This window comes from Leucopleurus acutus, assembly GCF_964270905.1.
Source record: "Leucopleurus acutus genome assembly, chromosome: 19".
NCBI classification, from domain to species: Eukaryota; Metazoa; Chordata; class Mammalia; order Artiodactyla; family Delphinidae; genus Leucopleurus; species Leucopleurus acutus.
Window position 1 is genome coordinate 54,831,359 of NC_139161.1, and position 20,709 is coordinate 54,852,067.

Consider the following 20,709-nt stretch of genomic DNA (forward strand, 5'->3'; position numbering starts at 1 on the left):
TCTATGTAGTCTCTCTGTGTATATTATTTTCATTTTTACTTTACATGAAAGGCACAATACTGAAACATTGCCCTACACTCTGCTTTCTTTTCCACTTTCTATACCTTAGAGCTCTTCCCACATCGGCACACACAGCCCTGCCTCATTCTTTTTTAACAGCTGTGTAGTATTCCATTGTTTGGACAGATTCCAGTTGACTTAGCCCCCCATTGACAGAAAGTATTGCAGTCAAGGCTGCACTGTCTAGCCTGGTTCCTATCTTATGGAAAAACTTGAGAGCATATATGTAGGGAAAATTCCTAGTAGTGAGATACTAAGTCAGTGGCCTGTCCTTCAGAGAGGCACCGCTAATTTATACTCCCACCAGCAGCAATGAGAAAGCCCATTCCCCTGGCGCTGGGTCTCATCAGATGCTTCCGTTTTGCCAAATCGATTCATCTTTTGAAAAAGATAGCTCATGTTTTGATTTGCATCTTCTTAATTATGAGTTAAGGTTAAGCACATTTTTATATCTCCATTGACTTTAAAAATTTTTTCTTTCTTTTTTTGGGGGGCGGGGAGAGTAATTCCCTATTCATATTCCTCGTGCATTTTTTTCTAGTATCTTCTTATTATCATTGTTGGTTATTGCTATTGATATGACGGAGCTTTTTGTAAACAAAGGGAAACCCCCTTCTCACGTTAAGCCCCAGGGTTTTACGTGTGTTTTGATGTTGGTCTGTGGCCTGTTTTCCCGTGAAGAAGGTCAACAGTGAAGCGGCTGCAGAGCAGGGCCCTGGCCAGCACCGTCGAGCTCCCTGCCAGCTTCCCAGAGGCCAGCTCCCTGTCTGTTCTGAGCGCACGCAGCGCACTGCAGGCAGGCTGTAAAGATGGAGCACCGTTCCCCCTATCGCGGAAGCTACTTCTGGTTTTATTTCATCACAATAATATATTTTTATTGCCCTATTTGCATACCAGATTTTCCAGGGCAACTCCAGTATCACTCAAATTTATTCAGGTCAGTAAAGACAATTTGTTAAATGTTATGTACAATCTAATTTACCAATCTTTTCTTAATGAAGTTTTGGATCTGTGAACTGTAAAGATTACAAATCAGTACATCCATGATTTTAGAAATTCTGTACTTTTACTCCTTGCTTGACAGATTTCATCATTGGGCAGCTTTTTCTTCTCCCAGTGAGGACTTGAGGATATTTCAGTCTCTGAGTTCTTAAAAACTGGGAACTCTCTGTTTCCTTTATTGTTGGAGAATAATTTGGAAGTGAGTAAAACACTTGGGTAACCTTTCCATCTATGTGTCTATCGATCATCTATTTAATCTATGTATTCATCCATCATCTATCAATGAATCTATCTATAGCTATCTTAGAAACAAAATAAGATAATTATTTAGGAGTCAGACATGTCCCCAGAAGTATCTGTTTTCCTGAAGTCAGTATTTATCACATCCATGAATCTCTTTGTACTTGTATAGCACTGCATTTGCACGTATTTATAAACAATACAGCAGTGTGTTGCATGTTTTTAAACTCTCTGTGATGTCATCCTCTTTGCCTTCAGCTAGTTTAGTGTGGCTCTCAACATAACTAAGAATCGTCCATGTTGATACTTACAGCTCTGATTCATTTTATCTGCCCCATTGTATAGGATTACATTGTCTGAATATACCGCGATTTATCCCTTGTCTCCTGGTAGGGAATACAGGGTTTTTTTTTCCCAGTTTGTCTTTTTTAGAAACAATGTTGTCCATGATCATGCTTGTGTGTATCTCCCTATGCGCACGCGTGAGGATTTATCTCGGGCATAGACCTGAAGGTGAAGTTGCCGGTTCTGTGGTGCATCTGTTGTCAACTTTATCAGCCGTCACCAAAGTTCCTTCCAAAGCAGTTGCACCAATTTGCACTCCCACCAGAAGTGTGCAAGAGTTCTTGTTTCTGCTTATCCGTGTCCAGAGTCCCAGGCATTTTCATTTTTGCCAGTCTACTGGGTGTGAAATATCATCTCATTATGGTTTTAATTTGAATTTCCCTGATTACCCGTGAGATGGAACACCACTGTATGTGTATTGGCTCTTCCGGTTTTCACTTCTATGACTTGCTTTTTCATCTCTTTTGCCTGTTCTTTCTATTGGGTTGTTTTACTTTCTTATTAATTTGAAGTTATTTGTGTGTTGTTGATATTAATATAAATGTATGTTTCTATCCATTGACTTAGAGTTTCCTGATTGCTTTTGATGTATCAGAGTTTAATTTTTTTCTGGTTTATTAATGAGCACGGACTTCATTTACATTACTGGTTGATATAGAAGTCTCAAATTGTTAAAGTTCGACAAAAAGAAGTATACTTTTGCTTTTAGAAGGTACTTTTACCAGAAACAGATACAAACAAACAAACCAAACTCAGCAAAACAAGAAGAAACACTTCTTGGATTCTTTTTTTTAATTGAGGCATAATTGATATACAATATTACATTAGTATTTGACATTTATATACATTGCAAAATGATCATCATAGCAAGCCTAGTTACCATCTGTCACCGTGCAGACTTAATACAATATTATTGACTATATTCCCCTTGCTGAACTTGATACCCCTGTGACTTATTTATAACCGAAGTTTGTGCTTCTCCATCCCCTTCAGCCATTTTGTCTCAACCCCATCCCCTCCCCTCTACCAAAATAAAAGTCTCAAAAGTCTTTAAAAGATCGCTTCACTTTCCGTAGATTTAGTGTTTTATGAAGTTGGCTTGTGTTTTCCCCTTTGTTTCCTATAGGGCATTTCACCAGCATATATATATATTGAGATCTCTGTCCTTCAAATATATAGTCTGATATTTGACTCAAGACTAAAGTCTTCTACCTGCTCAAAAGAAAATCTATTAACTTTTAATTATTGTTTCTGAATTATCCCTTCTGTCTCTCCCCTGGGCATCTTATTTTCAATAGATAGTGACTTCTGGAGTTGTCCTTTCTGTCTCTTCCTTCCTGCCATCCTTCTCGTCTCTTCATTCTTCCCTACTGAGTACCCAGTGCATCTCTCTCGTTGGAATTGTCTTCACCAACTTCTTCACTATCCACCCTGCTGTCCATATTTGCAGCTCAGGCAAACCGTCCTGATCAGTTTGTTCCCCGAACCTCCTGCATGGCTGCTGATTGAATTTCACCGATGCGAAATTCTCTTACATCTTATTGAGGTCACCATTCAGATATTACCTTATTTTTTTCCCTCCTGTTTCTTGCAGCAAATCTCTTTTACAGAGAAACTTTCTATTTACTCAAGGTCGCTTTCTCATCAGAGCCACCAGCATCAGACAACGCCAGCAGCCCAGCCCCAGGCCTCTCTTTAGCTTTCATCTGCCTCCCAGCTGGGGACCATTGTCCCCTCGGTGCTGTTCCTGTGACTGCTGACTTCTGAAGGATGGTGATGGTGAGAGGGCAGGGGCAGATCTGGAGGGAGCCACGTCATCCAGATGCTGCTTTGCAAGTTTGGTCCAGCAGGTGGGGGCGGGCACACCCTCTCTGCAACCTGAGACCACCCTTGTTCCCGATCGGGGGCTGTGTGTTTGTGATGTTGCCACGTGGTTGTGTATTCCTGCTACTTACGTGTGCTCACAGAGCTCCCGCTTACCTCTGCCTGGAGCCCTGCTGGATGTAGGGCCATTTCTCTGGAACTGCAATTTGGGCAAAATTTGTACTCCTTTAGCCTCCTGCCTCGATGGCCAGCAGGAGGGCATGGACTTGGGGTCATAGCTGCGGAAAAGAGAAGGGGGCGGCTCTTTGTGTTATGGCTAAAGAATTCTGTGATACCCATTCATACCATTCACATCATTGACCCTTGAACTCTGCACATCCCCAAGGCAAAGAAGGGGCATTGCCTCTCCTCACATCTGACCGTCCACTTGCATAGGGCTTCAGTTTACCAGCCATTCTCTTCACACTGCCCTTGAAGGAAGTGATTGTTCCTTTGGAGGGTACAGAGAACGTAAATCATTCTAGACCTTGACCTCTTCGCATTGGCCCGGATCTGGCTGAAGACTGACCTGCCCGTGGTTCTCTGAAACACAGTGGTTCATAAAGTCTGGCCCCTGGACTTGTGACCATCATCAGCGCCACCTGGGAACTCGTTAGAAACAAAAATGATCAGGCCTCACCTCCGACCCACTGAATCAGGAATTCCGGGGCTGGGGCTGGGCAATCTGTGCCGTCCAGGTGAGTCTGATGAACTCAAGTTTGAGGACCACGGCTCGAACAAAAGCCAAAAATGCTACCATGCCCTTTCCAGCTGTCCCGAGAGATGCTGTTGAAAAATATAAAGGCTCCCTAGAGACTTGGGTACCCAGTGACAGGTGTCTAGACTTGGTTTTTGTATTTACTTTTCATTTGAACTCAGTATTTTCCAGACCTGTTTGACCATAGAATATTCCGTATTCCTGTTATGTGCTCCTGGTCCTGCCTCATTCCCCTCCAAACCTCGGTATGTGAAACTCCACACGTCTGAGATCCAACGTCTGTGAACTTGGGAATCATCACGTGGGCTTCTCCTGGCTTAGCGTTGCCCCGGGGTCCTGGCTAAAGCCTCAGAGAAGAATCACAACTGCACTTGTTCAGACTGAGGGGTGAGCTGGCTAGGGAGAGGGTTGTAGAAAGAGTGTGGATTTAGAGGCGGGTAGACCCGGTCGGGATCCAGGGTCCACCACTGACTAGCTCCATGAACTTGGGAAAGTGACCTTTTTCCACAGGGCTCTTGTGAGGAGTAAACGAAGCCAGGTGCACAGGATGGAACTGACATGGGGTTTGTAGACAGAAGACCAGGATGCTAGTGATGGTTCAGTCATCTTCCGACTTGACACCCCTGGCCTCAGTTTTTCCATCAATAAAATGGGGGAATAATAATAATAGACAACTTACCACGTGGTAGTGATGAAAATTTTAAGGAAATAATATATATGAATGATCTTTGTAAACTGCATAATGCTACAGAATGTTCGGCTTCTATGTCAGATTAGACCGTGTTTTCAGAGGCTCTGTCCCTTTGTCTGGCACATAGTAGGTGATCGGGTGATTTAGTTGGCTCTCAGTCAAGCACAACCCCAAAGCAGTAGCGCAGTGCTTAACCCTGAGGGACCTTGTTCCAGCTGACAGATAAGAATGAACTGAAGTAGCAAAGGCACTGTTTTATGTGCCATCTTTCTCAGGATTGATTTGTTTATCAAAAATTTTATTTATAAGGAGCACAAAAATAAACCAGCCCAAACTCTGCAGGATGTAACAGAGGTTCTGAATTAATGAGGTCCAAATTTATGAGCGTTCAGAATTACTTCCTTTTCTTAACTCTTCTGTTGTCGGGAGGGGCCGTGGGGGGGAAATGACCCATCCACACGCCGCTTGTCCCTCTCTCCTTCATCCCCTGATGAAGTTGCATTTTTCCAGGACTAGAGTTGGATTTCTGGAGCTGTGACATGGCTTGGGATATGGGCAGAAGCCTCTTAGTTCAGCTCCAATAATTCTTTTCTATAAAATTCTGGGTTGTGACTACATTATTTTACAGCAAGGGAGTTCCTTGTGAAAAGCTGTGTGCCCTGAGGAAGGAGGTATTTATTCCAGAGTGGAGGGCATGAGGGAAACAATGGCAAAATTCTCTTATAGTCTTCATGCACTAGGATCACGGTTCTCAGTGTTTGGCCCCTAGGCTCGGCAGCATCAGAATCACCAGGCTACTTGATAGAAATGCAAAACCCTGAGCCCCATCCCAGATCTACTGACTCAGAAACTCTGGGGGCGGGGCCCAGCAGGTTTGAACCTGCCCTTCTGGTTTTTCTGATGCACACTCAGGGTTGAGAACCTTTGATCTGGGAGAAGAAGGAAGGAACAGGGCCAGCCAGACGTCACTCTTCAGAGGAAGGATGCTGGATTCCGGAACCTAAATAGTGGGTGGTGCTGGGCACCCAGGAGGACCCCAGCAAATGTCCATTGCAGCCACCTGAACAAACTGAAATTCAGTTGTTTATCCATTTACTCTGGGGCAATGGTTCTTCTTCCCTGTGGCACATTAGAACCACCTAGAGACCTCGTTAAAAATACCCTGACCAGCTGAACCAGAATCCCTGGAGTAGTGTCGGGACATCTGTATTTTTAAAAGCTTCCAGATGATTCTGACACGCGCCCATTTTTGAGATCTAATGCAGAGGGTGCCTCGCTAAGAAAAAATGTGATTTAGGTTGTCTTTACATTTATCATAGATTTTTCTGTTGGAAATGTATTTTACCTATTTGTATTATAAAAATTACATACTCATTATAGAAAAAAAACTTGGAAAATACAGAAAAGTTGAAAGGAGAAAAGCAATAAGACTCATGTTCCAACTATCTAAAGGTGGTAGTCAGTATCAGGTGTGTTTTCTTTCAATCTGTTTGTTTAATACACTGGTTTGCATTTTTTTACAGTGTTGTGATCATACGTAATATAGCATTTTCTTCCACTTAACATTACATCTTAGGTAGTCTGCACATTGTTATAATTGTAAGTACAGTTTTTAATATGCTCTTGTGGCAACATGACGAAAATACAGCTTTCCTCCATTTTCACGTCCATAGTTCAAGATGGTGTTTAGAGAGGACTTCTTTTCTTTATAATGCCTATATTTCAAGCATATTGTGAAATTCTACTTTGAATATCAGAAACAGAATATTAACTCTTTCTCTTCTCTTTCAATGTCTTCTCCCAGGGTCCTAATCTGTCCTCGGACTTTTCCTCACCCCAACCCCACAGGTAGATGGATAGATGAGGCTAATGAGGGATAAAAATCTTACTACAGAAAGTCGAGAGAGGAAAACACATAAATATTTCCCCAATGTTTTAGAGCCACCACCCTACCTGTCAGCCTCAGCGGATGTTGGATTTCTCCTAAGCCACAAGGCTATAATTCATAGGATGAGGTATGATTCATGAACATACACACACATAGAGCATTCTGATCAGACCCGCACTTCTACGCTTTGGAAAGAAAGAAGCCAAAGGAATAAGACAAGAAAAAGAAAGAAGGAAGCTGGGACAAAGGAAAGGATGGCAGGACAAACAGACTGAAGTTCTGATGTGCTCAGTCAGAAATGCCAAAGTCAAGCCCTTTTTCCCACCTCTCCTTTTAACATAAGCTTCCCAGAACTTTCTTCTTTGTTGCACAGTTATATGTGTGTGTATGTGTATGTGTGTGTGTATATATATATATATATATATATATATACACACATAAATGTGTATGTATTTAAATTGGTAATATATATAAAGTATGTAATACTTACATATTACATACTTCATATATATCCTTTATATGTTTATAATATATATTATATATAAATTTATAAAATAATATATATATATATATAATTTTTTTTTTCCTTGATTGCTTCTACCTTCTGGCTCAGCTGCTGATTTGAAGTTAAGTTCACCATCACTGCTGGGTGAGCTGGAGCAGCAATGTTTGTCTTCTTGTTGGTGTCCTGGATGCGCCAGGTAATTCTGCCCCATCTTCTTGCAGGACATTATGGGAAGGATGCTTACCGAAGTGGAGGACCTGATCTCCATAACTTCATCTCATCTGGATTTGTCACGTTAGGAAGAGGACACACGAAGGGTACAGTGGAAACCATTTTTTACTAAAATACAGAGGTTGCCTAGGGAACCCCGATCTGAAATGTGAAGATGGTGTGGAGGCCAGAGGCTGGTCCAGGACAGGATAAGTTGGGTGGTTTCCATGGTTGCTTATCCTGGTGACATGCGTGGCTTCTGACAGGAGTGACCAGGAGGTCACAGGTGTAACTCTAGAAGGCAATAATAGACTTCCAAGAGGTAATGCGTCCTGCCCCGCCCACGGCGTGGAGCAGGACACAGATGCCAGTGGCTCCCCGTGGGAGGGGACCACGGGTGGCATGGTGGGAAACACTGCCGACGGATGTGGCAGCATCTGCAAAGTGTTCGTTCTCCTCTTGGCTATTATTCCTTTCCATTTGAAAGCCACATTTTATAAACTGATGTCAATGTTCTGTACTGTGGGTCTCGAAGCCAGCACGCATGTCGAGAGTTTTGGCGTCCTAAGTGTGTCTATGTAAACTCTCCACGATGGGCATACAGAGGTAGGGGTTACACAGACCTTCAAGCCACAAGCTGAAAGTTAACGTGGCATTTCTGCTGAGCTGCTTTATGACCTAGCCGACAGCTTGCAGAGCATCTGTGCAGGGGGTGTGACATCTTCGATTCTGTCTTTTGTTTAAAGAGTTCTACTAGTGTTGTGAGCATTCTGTCATATCAAGAGTAACTGGATCCCTAACTCCTTTGATTACCTTCCTAACACCTGTGTACTGTTACAGACAACTGTGAATTCTGTTGTAGGGATGGTATATCCCTGTCTTCCCCTGAAATATGTGTTTGTTTTAAGTGTGAGTGAACAAGGAACTTTGCAATTTTTTCTTACGTTCCATGCACCCAATTTTTAAATTCCCTATGTGATGTTTGTTCATCCTATAGAGAAAAAAAAATCTGTATCTGTGTATGTATTTTCTGTTGTGTCTCTTTGTGTCTAAATAAAGTTTATTGAGGATACAGGTGGCATCTGTGGCTACTAAGAGTTGCAGAATCAAATTGGGACCAGATGGCTTGGGAAGGGGAAATGGGCCTCACAGTTAACTGGTAAAAGACACAATCCTTGACGTACTCATATCAACTCAAGCCTGGGATATACGACTCCCGTGTCATCTGCTTTTTGATAATTATCTATCACTGTGAAACCAGTTACTCTAAAATGTAGCATTTTCAACCAGTAATAAACATTTCTTATCTCACATAGTTTGTGTGGGTCAGGAATTTGGGAGCAGCTGAGTTGGGTGCTTCTGGCTTGGGGGTCTCTCATGAGGTTACAGCCAAGGTATCAGCACGGGTTGCATCAGCTGAATCGGGCTTGACCGGGGCTGGAGGACTTGCTTCCAAGGTGGCGCACTTATATGGTGCTGGCTGTTGGCAGGAGGCCTCAGTTCCTCCCCATGCCATTCTCTCCAAGGTTACTTGAGTGTCCTCACAGCATGGTGGCTGGGCTTCCCCAGAATGGGTGATCCAAGAAAGAAAAAGACAGATGCCACCATGTCTTCTGTGACCAAGGCCATGGGTGACGCATCATCATTTTCACAATATTTTATTGGTTACACAAGTCAGCCCTATTCAGGATGGGGGACTGCACAAGGGTGTGAATGTCGGGTGCCTAGGATCATTGAGGGCCACTTTGGAGGCTGGTTACCACACCCCCATGACCCTCAGAGCAGAGCTACAAATCGGGATCTTTCCCACAGAACATGGCCTTCTCAGCTGCAGGTGCTTTCTACCCTCACTTATTACTAAGGCTTCTCAGCGACAGTGGCTTCCCACCCTTACCCTGCCCCTTATAGCTGGTGCCACCTGAAACCCCCAACAGTTCAATCAATAGAACTCTTTATATGTATATTATAAATGTCATGGCTTTGGGTACACACGTTCATTTGACAAATATTTCATGAGGCCTGGCGTGCACTAAGCAATATTCAGAAGTAAAACAAAGTAGAATCCAGCCTTGTGGAACTCATATTCCATTGGGGGAAGCAGACAAAGTAAACCCTCGATGCTAAGTGCAGGGAGAAAACCTAAAGCACGTAAAGGGGGCGGGGAGCTACTGTTGTCAAGGAAGACCTCTGGGATGAGGGGGTAATTGAACAGAGACTCGCATCCCAGGCAGGGGCATCAGGAAGGCCCTGAAGTAGGTTCTTGTAGATCAAGAAATAGGAAGGAGGCCTGTGAGTGAAGCAGGCTAGAAGGAGATGAGATCAGAGCCACAGGGGAGCCCGATCATGTATTTATGGGTGTGGCTGTGAGGCTGCTTTCAAATTAGCTAGACCTCCATCGGAGCACATACAGGTGATTCTCTATCCTTATCTGTCCTTCCAGTCACTGTCACCTGGGCACCCGGGAGACTCTACCCCGCCCATGCATGTGGCGGCTTTGCTGTGGCCTCTGCTTATTATCTCCCCATGTTGTCTTGTTCTGTGGTCTCATCCAGCCCTCCTGTGTGTGCATGGCCTGTCCTCCTGGTCTGTCACCCTTACCAGAGCCTCTTCTCCATTCCCTTCCGCTCAAGAAGGCCTCTGAAACCTCCCCTTTCCGGGGAATGTACCTTGCGTGTATTTTCCTATTTAGATGATAAGAGATTGGGGTGGGAGTGGGGATTCCCTTCCAATATCAAGACCCTTTATCCCTGCACAGCCTAGATCTCTGGAAAAGGGCAAAGCTCTATCCTCGCTTCCTTCAGAACAAACCAAGTTCAGCTCTGAATGGTACTTCTAAGTAAAGCAGCCCCCTGCAAATGCCCCACGGGAAGGGGACCACTCAGAGACATCTAACCTGGGGCTGTTCCCCCATCATGTGTGTTTGGTTCTCTTTCTTTTCTTATTTATTTACTTTTGCTTCAACTCCAATTACTGCCTTTCTGGTCCCTCCCCCTTTATTCCTTTTTGTTCCAGCTTCTTACGTGTGCCTTAGGCCTTCTGGTGGCACCTGCCCACAGCATGGCCCCAGTAGGACTCTCGGAACTTGTGGTGTAGCTAGCACCCGTTTTAGAAGGTGATAGCATTGACCTACCGACCACATCACTGAGTTGAACATGGATTTCTATCAGACTCTGATTATCGGAGACCGAGCATGGATGGTCTTTGTTCTGAATGGCACTGGGAACCTTCACTGGAAGCTGGGATGCTCCCAGCCCCGTGCTCCGTTTTATGGGTCCCCGAGGCATTACAGAGAGATGTGCGCTCCAGCTCCGGTGGGGCTCCCCCAAATTCAGACAGGGGGGTTGAGGATGCATATATGTCTTCCTGCTTTATAACAAGATTCACGGGTACATGGATAATTCAATTCTTTGGATGAGGCCTAACTAAGTAGATATTCTTCTGTTAATGGGCTGGAGAAGGTGAGACATTAGAAGAAATAGAATTCTGACCCTAGGGGCTTCCTAACCACCAAGTCCCCCTGCTCCATCTCTATCCTGTTGGAAGACCCCACATTTTAGCCTAGGGGGCCACACAGTCATTGGCCAGCCTCCTAGGTGGCATAGCACTACCTTAGGCTCACAGGCACTAGCATTCGTACTTAGGCCCCTTTTCAGGACTTTCTAACTGAATGATGTGATCTCACCTTTTCCTATAATTCTTCCTTTTCCTTTTATTTTCTCCTTCTCCTAGGGAACTAATTCTGCATGTCTCCCTGCTCTGATTTCTCCTTTGACCTCCCGTTTGCTCATCCCTTTGGGTAAAGGGGAGTCAAGTTTCAGGAAGATACCGATCAGAGTGGCCATGAGTTTAGACCAAGTTTCCCCTATAACTTTTACTCTGTTGATTAGACAAGAGCCCCCAGACTCTCCCGCCGGAACCTAGGGCAGTCTTTAAAGGCACAGAGGTCTACTCAGGCTGCCACGATGAAAACCCAAGGATAAAGGCTTCTCTTTACCAAGCAGTTACGACGTGCCGGCACTGTCGTATTTGCACCTTTCCAGTAACCCCGCGGGAGAGCTCTTGTCCCCATTTTCACTGGTGAAAAACTGAAGCTGGAGCAGTTGAGTGGCCTGCCCAGGTCAACTCTGACAGTTAGCACTGTTTCATCCCATCCAGACCTGCTTCCAGAGTAGGTACTCCAGCCCCACACATCCTGTCTCGTGAAGACAGAAGGGCCGAGGTGGGCCGGGCGGTGGGTCAGCGGGACCCACATGTCGTGAGCATTCAGTGACTGATGGCTGTTTTATCAGAGGACACACTTTCTAAGACAGGAAGTCACAAAAAGAAGACGGGCTGGAAACTAGCACCACCTTGTAAATCAACTAAACGTCAATTAAAAAAAAAAAAAAAAAGACAGATCAGGAGACAGAGCATTTACACCAGATGAGCAGGGTCTGTCCTTCCAGAAAGGAAGCTCAGTCTCCTCAGATAATTATTCAGGGTCTGTCTCAATGAACACACCTACGGACACCCTCTGCTGTCCAGGTGGTTTGGTTACAAATCTCAGACAGGCTGGCTGCGTTTGAGTCTGGATGAAAAAGCCTGAAGACGCTTTCCAGAAACTCCCATGGGACCTACTGTTAATTCCCTTGATCTCCACCCGTGTAGCCCAGGCCACACCAGGCCCAAGTCCTTCCAGGTGGTGGTGTCAGCAAATGCATCTGATCTGTGCTGGCCGGCACTGTTCCTCGGGTCCTTTCCACCCGTGTGTGTGTGTGTGTGTGTGTGTGTGTGTGTGTGTGTGTAAGAGACAGACAGACAGAGAAATCCCTGAAGCCTTTGCTGAAAGGTAGGAGCCCCAAAGTGACTCCCGTTTGGAGGAGGTGGGCACTGCTGCCCACCTGGCCGTCCATCCCTCCATGTCAGCTCGCATGCAGAGCATCTGCTCTGTGCCACACACTGTTCTAGGCCCTGAGGATGCAGCAGACAGACTTTACATGCCAGAGAGAGATGACAGACATACTGAAAGAAAGAAGTAAATCTCTGAAGTATGTCAAAAAGGAGTTAAAAGCTATGGAGCAAACTGAGGCAGAGAATGAAGGAAGGAGTTGCAGTTTTTAAAAAGAGCATCCAGAAAGCTTCAGGCAAAAACTGGCATTTGAGCAAAGGCTGAAGGAGGTGAAGGGTCAAGTCGCCTGGAATGGGGGGTGGGAGCATTTCCCAGGCCAAGGGAACAGCCACCCACTGCCCACCTGGCTGGCACAGGGACAGCCGTGAGGCTGGAGCAGATGGGGCCTGGGTGTGGGCAGTAGGGGGCGGGGTCGGAGCGGGGCTGGACCACCCAGGGCCTGGGGGTCACTTGAGGATCTGGTTGCCACTCTGGGCAGAGCGAAAAACAAGATGCTTTTGGCCTGAGGTATTAGGAAGAGGGACGTCTGTGGGAGGGCCAGGGTTTCGGCAGAGGCTGGGGGTGAAGTGAATTCAGTCTGACTTCATATTAAGTTTTAGATGCGTCTTAATCACCCACGTGGAAATGTCAAGTTCAGGGGAGTTGTCCTGGCTGGGGATGTAAACGGGGGAGTTTCCAGTACATGAGGCCGGACGCTGGGTGAGGGCAGTAGCTGGAAGGCAGCGTGATATAAAGAGAGATTTGTCTTTTTTAAGATGGGAGAAATCACAGTATATTTGATATTTGTATGCTGATAGGAAGGATCCAGTAAAGAAGGGAAAATTGATTATGCAGGAGTGGGGGATGGTATATTTCAGAAGTGACATCCTCGATAGGCGAGAGATTCCTTGATGGACTCTGTCACCCGGGGTGGCTGGCCTTGTCTAAGGGTGAACTCCACCCAGAGTCGCAGGCAGGGTATTGGGCCACAGGTGCATGCAGGTGGGCATGTGGGATCCCTGCTCAGTGATTCGGGAAGCAAGGTCATCCACTGTACGCATTAGGGTGACCGACCATCCCAGTCTGCCCAGGACTGTTCCAGTTTTAGCCCAGAAAGGCCTGCGTCCTAAGGAACCCCTGAGTCCTGGGCGAATGAGGTCAGTTGGTCACCTTAGGGAGGACGTGTGAGCAGGCCCAGCCTGTCTGCTTCCAGAGCATCTTCCACACCCATCTCTAGAGCCCAGAGAAGTGGAATGAGGATGCTGCTGCCTGGAGCTGGCACCTGCGCAGCCTCAGAGGCCTTGGGACCCCCCTGAGATGGAGATGAGGCCAGAGCCCCAGACATCCCAGACCCCACAGAAGGACCCTGGATGGATGGCTTCATTCTGTCTAGATGGTGCTCCCTAGGGCTAGGCTGGAAGTAGCCATTCCTGCTGCCCAGCAGACTCTCCATGGGGTCTGAGACAGAAGATGGGTGGGGGCCGTAAATGCTACGAGGGGGGTGCGGGCGTTGGAGCAGGTGCTGAGACCAAAGCTGGAAAAGTGACCATCCTGATGCCAGTTTAGGGGTCTCAGCAAGGAGACTGGCAGAGTGGCACCCCGGCTGCTCAGCCCCCAAATCCAAGGAAGAGGAGGAGTGATGGTGGTCCAGAGGGAGGGGCTGGGCAGATGGCCCCTGCTCCCTGAGAAGAGGACAAAGCCAGAGAGGGGCTCTAACACCCAGAAGCGCACAGGTGTCAGCCAGTGATGAGTCTGGGTAAAAGGTCTACCAGGAAGAAGACGTCAGAGCAGGGAAAGCAAGGACCAGAGCCTTTGGATCAGCGTGACGGGTGGGAGACCAAGCACAGGAGGTGTGAGCTTTTGGTGATGACAGGGTCCGAGGGATAACCGTGGGAGTGGGTGGCTGAATGAAGCCAGGAGGACATCCAAAACTGAGTCAGGGACCTGCTTCGCCTCTGCTGCTTCCATGTGGGCTTGTGGTTCCCCCAGCACTGGCCTTCTCAGTCATCTACTTCAGCCCTTGCCCGAGCCCCACTGCTGGCCTGAACCCCATGCACCCATGGGCCCGTGCTCACCCCTCCCTCCAGCGCATTTGTCTGGGCGCTGCCATAGCCGCGTGTGATACAGGGTTTGAAATTAGATCTGCTCTTCTAGAAAAGACAGAACAGGTGCATGGGCCTCTATGGAACTGCAGGCTGCCTCCCCCCACCAGGATCTGAGCAAGGGCTTTCAGACCATCCTGTGGACGGAGACCCCTGTGCTGTTTGGCTCCAGAAATCCAGCTTAGACATTTTCACACTCTGGGGAGCCAGGGGAGCGAGTGGGCTTGACTCCACCGAGGTGTTCGGAAGCTGGACTCCGAGTCAACCGCAGCGCTCAGAAGGTGTCCGGTCTCCATGGCAGCAGTGAGCTGGGAAATATAGCAAGGGGGAGGGAAGGCTGGGCCTAGCTTGCCTGACATCAGCCTCTGAGAAGCCAGCACCTCCTGGGAACATTCTTGCCTATGCCTCTCTGTAGGCCGGGGGCACCAGGAAGCGGTGGGAACAGGCCAGAGGGCCTCTGCGGTTGTGGGCTGAGGGCACCAGAGCTCTAAGCTGCCTGCTGATCTGATCTGCTCTCTCGGTTTCCTCTGCCTGCTGACTCCTGATTCATGGCTGAACACCGAGAGCCAGGCACGGACCTCGTGTGCTCAGCTGTACTCAGCGGTACTTCGTGCGCCCCGTGCCAGCACATACAGGCTGCCTCTAAGCCTTACACTTAGGAAGATCCGTGGCATCAGTGTGATTCCATATTTTGTTAGAATTGAGTCAACCTTGCCTGGTGGCTCATTGGTTAAAATCGGTTGCATCAGAAGCAGAGATGGATCCGCACGAATGTTGAGCTCGACGCTCACCAAGTGAATCCCTTTTTCAATGTAACCGCTGTTCAAACAACATAAGAGGAAATAAGGCAAAGCAGAGCTCAGGGCAATACCTTTGAGAGGTTTTCACTTGAGTACTTCCACTTACAAACTTAGCCATTGTGCCTGAAGGCAGCTTTTCTACAAAACCCTCTTTCCCATGTTGGTCCTGCTGACGAGTACACCCATGGCCCTCCAGGAAGCAGTAAGCGTGCTATGTCCCTCCTCAGTGTGGCCCAGGACTCCCTTTCCACTGAGATTAGTTTGGGCAGCAGTTAAACGCTTGCAGCTCCATCTGAAGAGCACGGAGCCCTGGGCCCACTTCCTGACCTGCCCAAGAGTTCACCTCTAAGGTAGGACCACCCAGTTTGCCACTGGGAGACTCATTCAAGGTCCCAAGAAGTCAATCCACAAGTTTTCCATCCTTCTTGGGCTCGTCTTGGTCTAAGGGCAGTGCTGGGGTTGAAAGTATCCCCAATTTAAACTACCTTGTAAATGGTGGCTCAGAGAAAAATTCCCATCCATCAGTCCATCGGCTGAGTCCTGGACCATACGTGTCTCTGTTTAATGTTTGTTTGTGGGCCTGCTGCCACTGGCTTACGTAGGATGCCAGGCCAGTCCACTGGGACAATTTGCTGGGCTGGTGTAAGAAGAGGGGAGATATTATAGAACAAAGGAGAAGGATGCACTGTAAATCTCCTTGCCTTGGGAAGTTTCACCTCACCTATAGGGTACATATATGTTCTCCTCAAAGGAGAAGTAACCCAGGTACAGCTAGATCTCCTATAGTCTCTGCCAGTGGGGCAAGAGAGAAGTCTCTTTGGTGTCTTGGGGTCAGGGAAGCATCCCTCACTCCTTATCTTCTGCCAGCCTGACTCTCCTTTTCTGCTCAAACAGGAGGAGGAGGTATACAGGATCTCTTTAGCACCCTGAATCTTGGTGGTCTCTTGAAATCCCACTGGGAGAAGGTAGAGGATGGAGTTCTTCTGTGTTCCCAGAGGCTGACATGCCCAGCCAGAGGTCTAGCAGCTCTGGGCTAGATGCCCTTATTTTCCAGTCTCTTGCTGGTGCCAGGTCCAAGCTTTCTCCTGCCATGACCCATGGCTCAAGTTGACTCCAGGGGCAAGTTGGTGGCCAGTACAGTCTCTTCCTGGCACTGGTCATGGCATTGACCCGTCATCCAAGTTAGGAATCTCCCCTTCCCAGAAGCCAGCCCTTGGCATTGGCTTCCTCATTCTCTGCTGCTCATTGACAAGAGTCTCATGAACCCTGACAGCTAAGCCATGGGGCTGTCCGGTCCCGGAAGGGTGGTGGCAATGCCATTTCTGCCAGCTGGGATCTGTGGCCAGGAGAGGATAGCCTCTCAATCAACAGCTTCCAGCACTTCATGGTGGCTCCGAAGCGGGACAGAATACTGTTCTCAGGTTCTCAGCACCGCACTCTTGGGAACAGAGCCATATAACTCTGTGACTCTGCCTTATGCAGATGATGTCCGTGGCAGAACAAAGAAGTCCCAGCCCTTCCTGCCTGGAGTCATGGCCTCAGTCTCAGTCTTACTCCCCTCCCAGTAGTGAGGTAAACTTCCCTCCTTAGATGGTTGTGGAAGAAGAAAAATGGTGAGAAAAAGGGGGTCACTGGAGCCAGACATACTGGTTCACTCTCAGCTCCACCACTTGCTAGCCATGTGACCGTGACCTCCGTTACATTCATCTATAAAGTAAGGTGTTGGTACCACCTACCCCACAGGGCTGTTGTGGAGATCGTATGAGATAACGCATGCACCAGGGCACCAAGCTCTCAAGCGATGGTAGTTTTTCTTATTGTCTTAGCGTAAGAGTGCTGAGATGATGCTTCTCAGGGAATAACTGTAGGGCTGACAGCATAGGCCTCCCCTGGGAGCTATTTATAAATGCAGACCCTTGGGCCCTCACCTCCTGAACCTCCTGAATCAGAATCTGCATTTTAGCAAGATCTCCAGGTGACTCATACGCACATTCAAGTTTGAGAAGCACTGCTATAGAATTTTTGCTTTAAGCGTGGTCCCCTTGCTGGTCTTCAAGGTCACTTCCATTTCTGAGATTTCATTTGCCATGAAGTCTCATCTGATACCCTGTACACTGGAAGCCAGGTTGTCCCACAGCTGGGGAGGGAAGGAATTTGAGGAGGAATACCTGAGCTCCGAGGGGTGATGCAAGGGGACCTCCTAAGACTCCAGTGACCTGCCCAGATGTCGGAGGCATGGGGATTTACCGCTTCAATGAAACTTAAGTATTTGTTGAGCAGAGATGAGGAAAATAGCACCTGCCTTCAAGAAACCATTCCTGCCAAGCAGATAAGAGGTGCCACGAAGCAGATCCTGAGAAGAACAGAGGGGGTTTAAAAGAGGAAAGCATCGCCTCTGAATGGAGGAGTCCTAAAAGGCCTCCTGTGGGAGACAGGAGTTAAGAGGGTCCTTGCGGGGCAGGAAGAATGTGAGGCAGGACTGGGGCAGGGTGGGCACGTCAGGTGTGGGTGCCTCTGGAACAAGGGCACGGAAGTGGAAATGTCAGTGTGACGATGGTATATGACGCCCATAGCGGGCTGCAGGAAGGTTCTGGGACCATAGCTCACGGCAGGGGAGCGCAGGAAAGTGATGGGGCCATAGCACAGCTATAGAGGGGTTCAGGAAAGTGATGGCGCCGTAGCACACCTGTAGGGATGGCAGGAAATGAAACTAGAAAGGTGTGTTGGAGGCAGCGTCCTGAATTCTCCCAGGCACACGATGCAGGCTGAGTTCGAACTCCTAACTGATGATCACTACGCATCCCCTCCTCCTTTCTCCTCTTCTGTCTTTAAGAATGGTGGATGTTTGCCAATGAATAAGTGAATGGATGAATGAATGGACTGAAACAACACTAAACTGGGAGTCGGGAGACCTGAGATGTTGTTGAAGGTGAACGTGGTCTTGGGGAAAATTGCTTTGCCTCTCTGAGTCTGTGTCTCCCCACCTGTAAACTTTTCTGCAAGATGCCTCCTGGTCCTGTTGCTCTGGAACTTGTGTATGTTCTGAAACAGCAGGTCAGGGGTGGTGGAAGCGGTTTCCCATGTCCTTTCTTCAGTCTGCTCTATAGCTGTGCTTCACCCCCTTACACCTTCTGAGAATTGGTACCCACATTCCCCTTTATATACCCTTTGCAACTCCAATCATATGCATTTTAAACACAAAAAGAATATGATATAGTCACCGTCCTGCATCTTGCTTTTCAAATTAAATATAGCTTGGAGATCACTGGATATCTGCACACAGAGATCTACCTCTTTTTCCCCAAAATGGCTGCTTAATAGTCCATGCTATTACTGTGCTGTCATTTATGTAACCAGTATTAGTGGTGTAACCCACCACTTACTTTTCACTGACTTTTTATTTTTTGATGTTTTTATTTAGAAATAATTTTACAAAAAGGTTACAAAAATAGTGCAAAACATTCCCATGTGCCCTTCAAATTTTCCAAATTTTAATATTTTAGCACATTTGCTTTGTCATTCTCTGTCTCTCCTTATCTCTCTATTTCTGTCTCTGTCTTTCTGACTCTGTCTCTCTGTCTCTGTCTCTCCATATATACATGTATATGTATATATATACAAACATACACATATTATATATATGTTTATTTTCTAAAAGTATATAAATACATAATTTTTTTAATATTTGAGAGTAAGTTGCAGATATGTTAGTCCTTTACCCCTACATACTTAAGTGTGTATTTCCTAAAATCAAGTGCATTCTCTTACATACCCACAGTATTGATTATCAAAATCAGAAGATCAATATTGGTAAAAGACCATTACCTAATCCACAGCTTGTATGCAGATATACCGCTAATGTTCTTTATAGCAAAAAAAAAAAGAAAGTTTTTCTTTGTCCAGGGTCACATGTTGGTAGGTTTATTTCTAAGTATTTGATCATCCTGGTCTTCTTTGGGCTGCACCGCACAGCTTGTGGGATCTTAGTTCCCCAACCAGGGATTGAAGCCCGGCCCTGCGCAGAGTCCTAACCACTGGACCACCAGGGAATTCCCTTGGTTGCTATTGGTAACTGGAGTTTCTCTACCATTATGACCTGTAACTGGTTATTTTTGTATATATGAAGGCCGTTGGTTTCTGTGTGTTAATTATATATCCTGCAATCTTAGTGATTTATTTTATTGTTTGAGTTATTTTTATCATTGGCCTCCAGGTACTCTTATCATGTCACATGCAGATAAAGGTAGTTTTACATCTTCTTTACCCTTATGCTATTAATTGATTTCTCTTATCTGATGGCATTGGCTTAAAACCACTAGTACAGGGCTTCCCTGGTGGCGCAGTGGTTGAGAGTCCGCCTGCCGATGCAGGGGACACGGGTTCGTGCCCCGGTCCGGGAAGATCCCACATGCCGTGGAGCGGCTGGGCCCGTGAGCCATGGCCGCTGAGCCTGCACGTCCGGAGCCTGTGCTCCGCAAGGAGAGAGGCCACAACAGTGAGAGGCCCGTGTACCGCAAAACAAACAAACAAACAAACAAAAAAAACACACTAGCACAGTGTTGAGTAGTGATGGAGACAGGAACATCTTTGCCTTCGTTGTGATGGTAATGAAATGCTCTAGATCATTCCCACTAAGATACTGTCTTTAGGAACAAGGTAGATAGAAGATAGATAGCTGGATGGATAGATGGATAGCTAGCTAGATAGGTAGATATATGTTGTTTCAGATTAATTCATGTTTAAAAAGCATCCCTCAGGGGCTTCTCTGGTGGCGCAGTGGTTGAGAGTCCGCCTGCCGATGCAGGGGACACAGGTTCATGCCCCGGTCTGTGAAGATCCCACATGCCACGGAGCGGCTGCGCCCGTGAGCCATGGCCACTGAGCCTGCACATCCGGAGCCTGTGCTCCGCAATGGGAGAGGCCACAACAGTGAGAGGCCCGCATACCACTGAAAAAAAAAAAAAAAAGCATCCCTCAAATTCCTTAGGTATTGAATTTTGTCAAAAGCTTTTTCATCGTCTATGGAGAGATAATTTATGATTTTTCTCTTAGATTTCTTAATATCTTAAAATCCACTGTGTGTAATATCAGTGGATTTCCTAACCCAATATTGCATTCCTGGAATAAATCTCACTTGGTCGTATTGTATTTTTTTCTTAATACAATATTTTGGATTCTGTTTCTTAATATTTCATTTAGTATTTTATCAGTATTCATGAATGATACTGGTCTGTCCTTTTCTTTCTGGTACCACCTCTATCATGTTTAGTATCAACATTATACTCGCTTTATTAAAGGAATTGGGAATTTTCTTTCATTTTCAATGGTCTGAAACCATGTGTCTAACATTGGGACTGTCTGGTCTTTGAAGATTTGAGATAATACTTCCATAAAACCATCAGTGCCTAGTGCTTTGGG

General features: G+C 46.6%; 1 protein-coding gene across 4 annotated transcripts in view; it reads left to right on the forward strand.

The window, feature by feature from the left end:
• SHISA6 (shisa family member 6) overlaps positions 1-20,709 on the forward strand; it is a gene marked incomplete at both ends in the record, with an annotated part of 243,352 nt that overhangs the window by 109,725 nt on the left and 112,918 nt on the right. For 2 of the 4 annotated variants that reach the window (XM_082859871.1, XM_082859872.1), the window contains one exon: positions 7,534-7,629. The exons of the other annotated variants lie outside the window; for them this stretch is intronic. In XM_082859871.1, the coding sequence (XP_082715997.1) occupies positions 7,534-7,629 (96 nt within the window). The remainder of the gene's footprint in view (positions 1-7,533; positions 7,630-20,709) is intronic. 4 annotated transcript variants of the gene reach the window in all.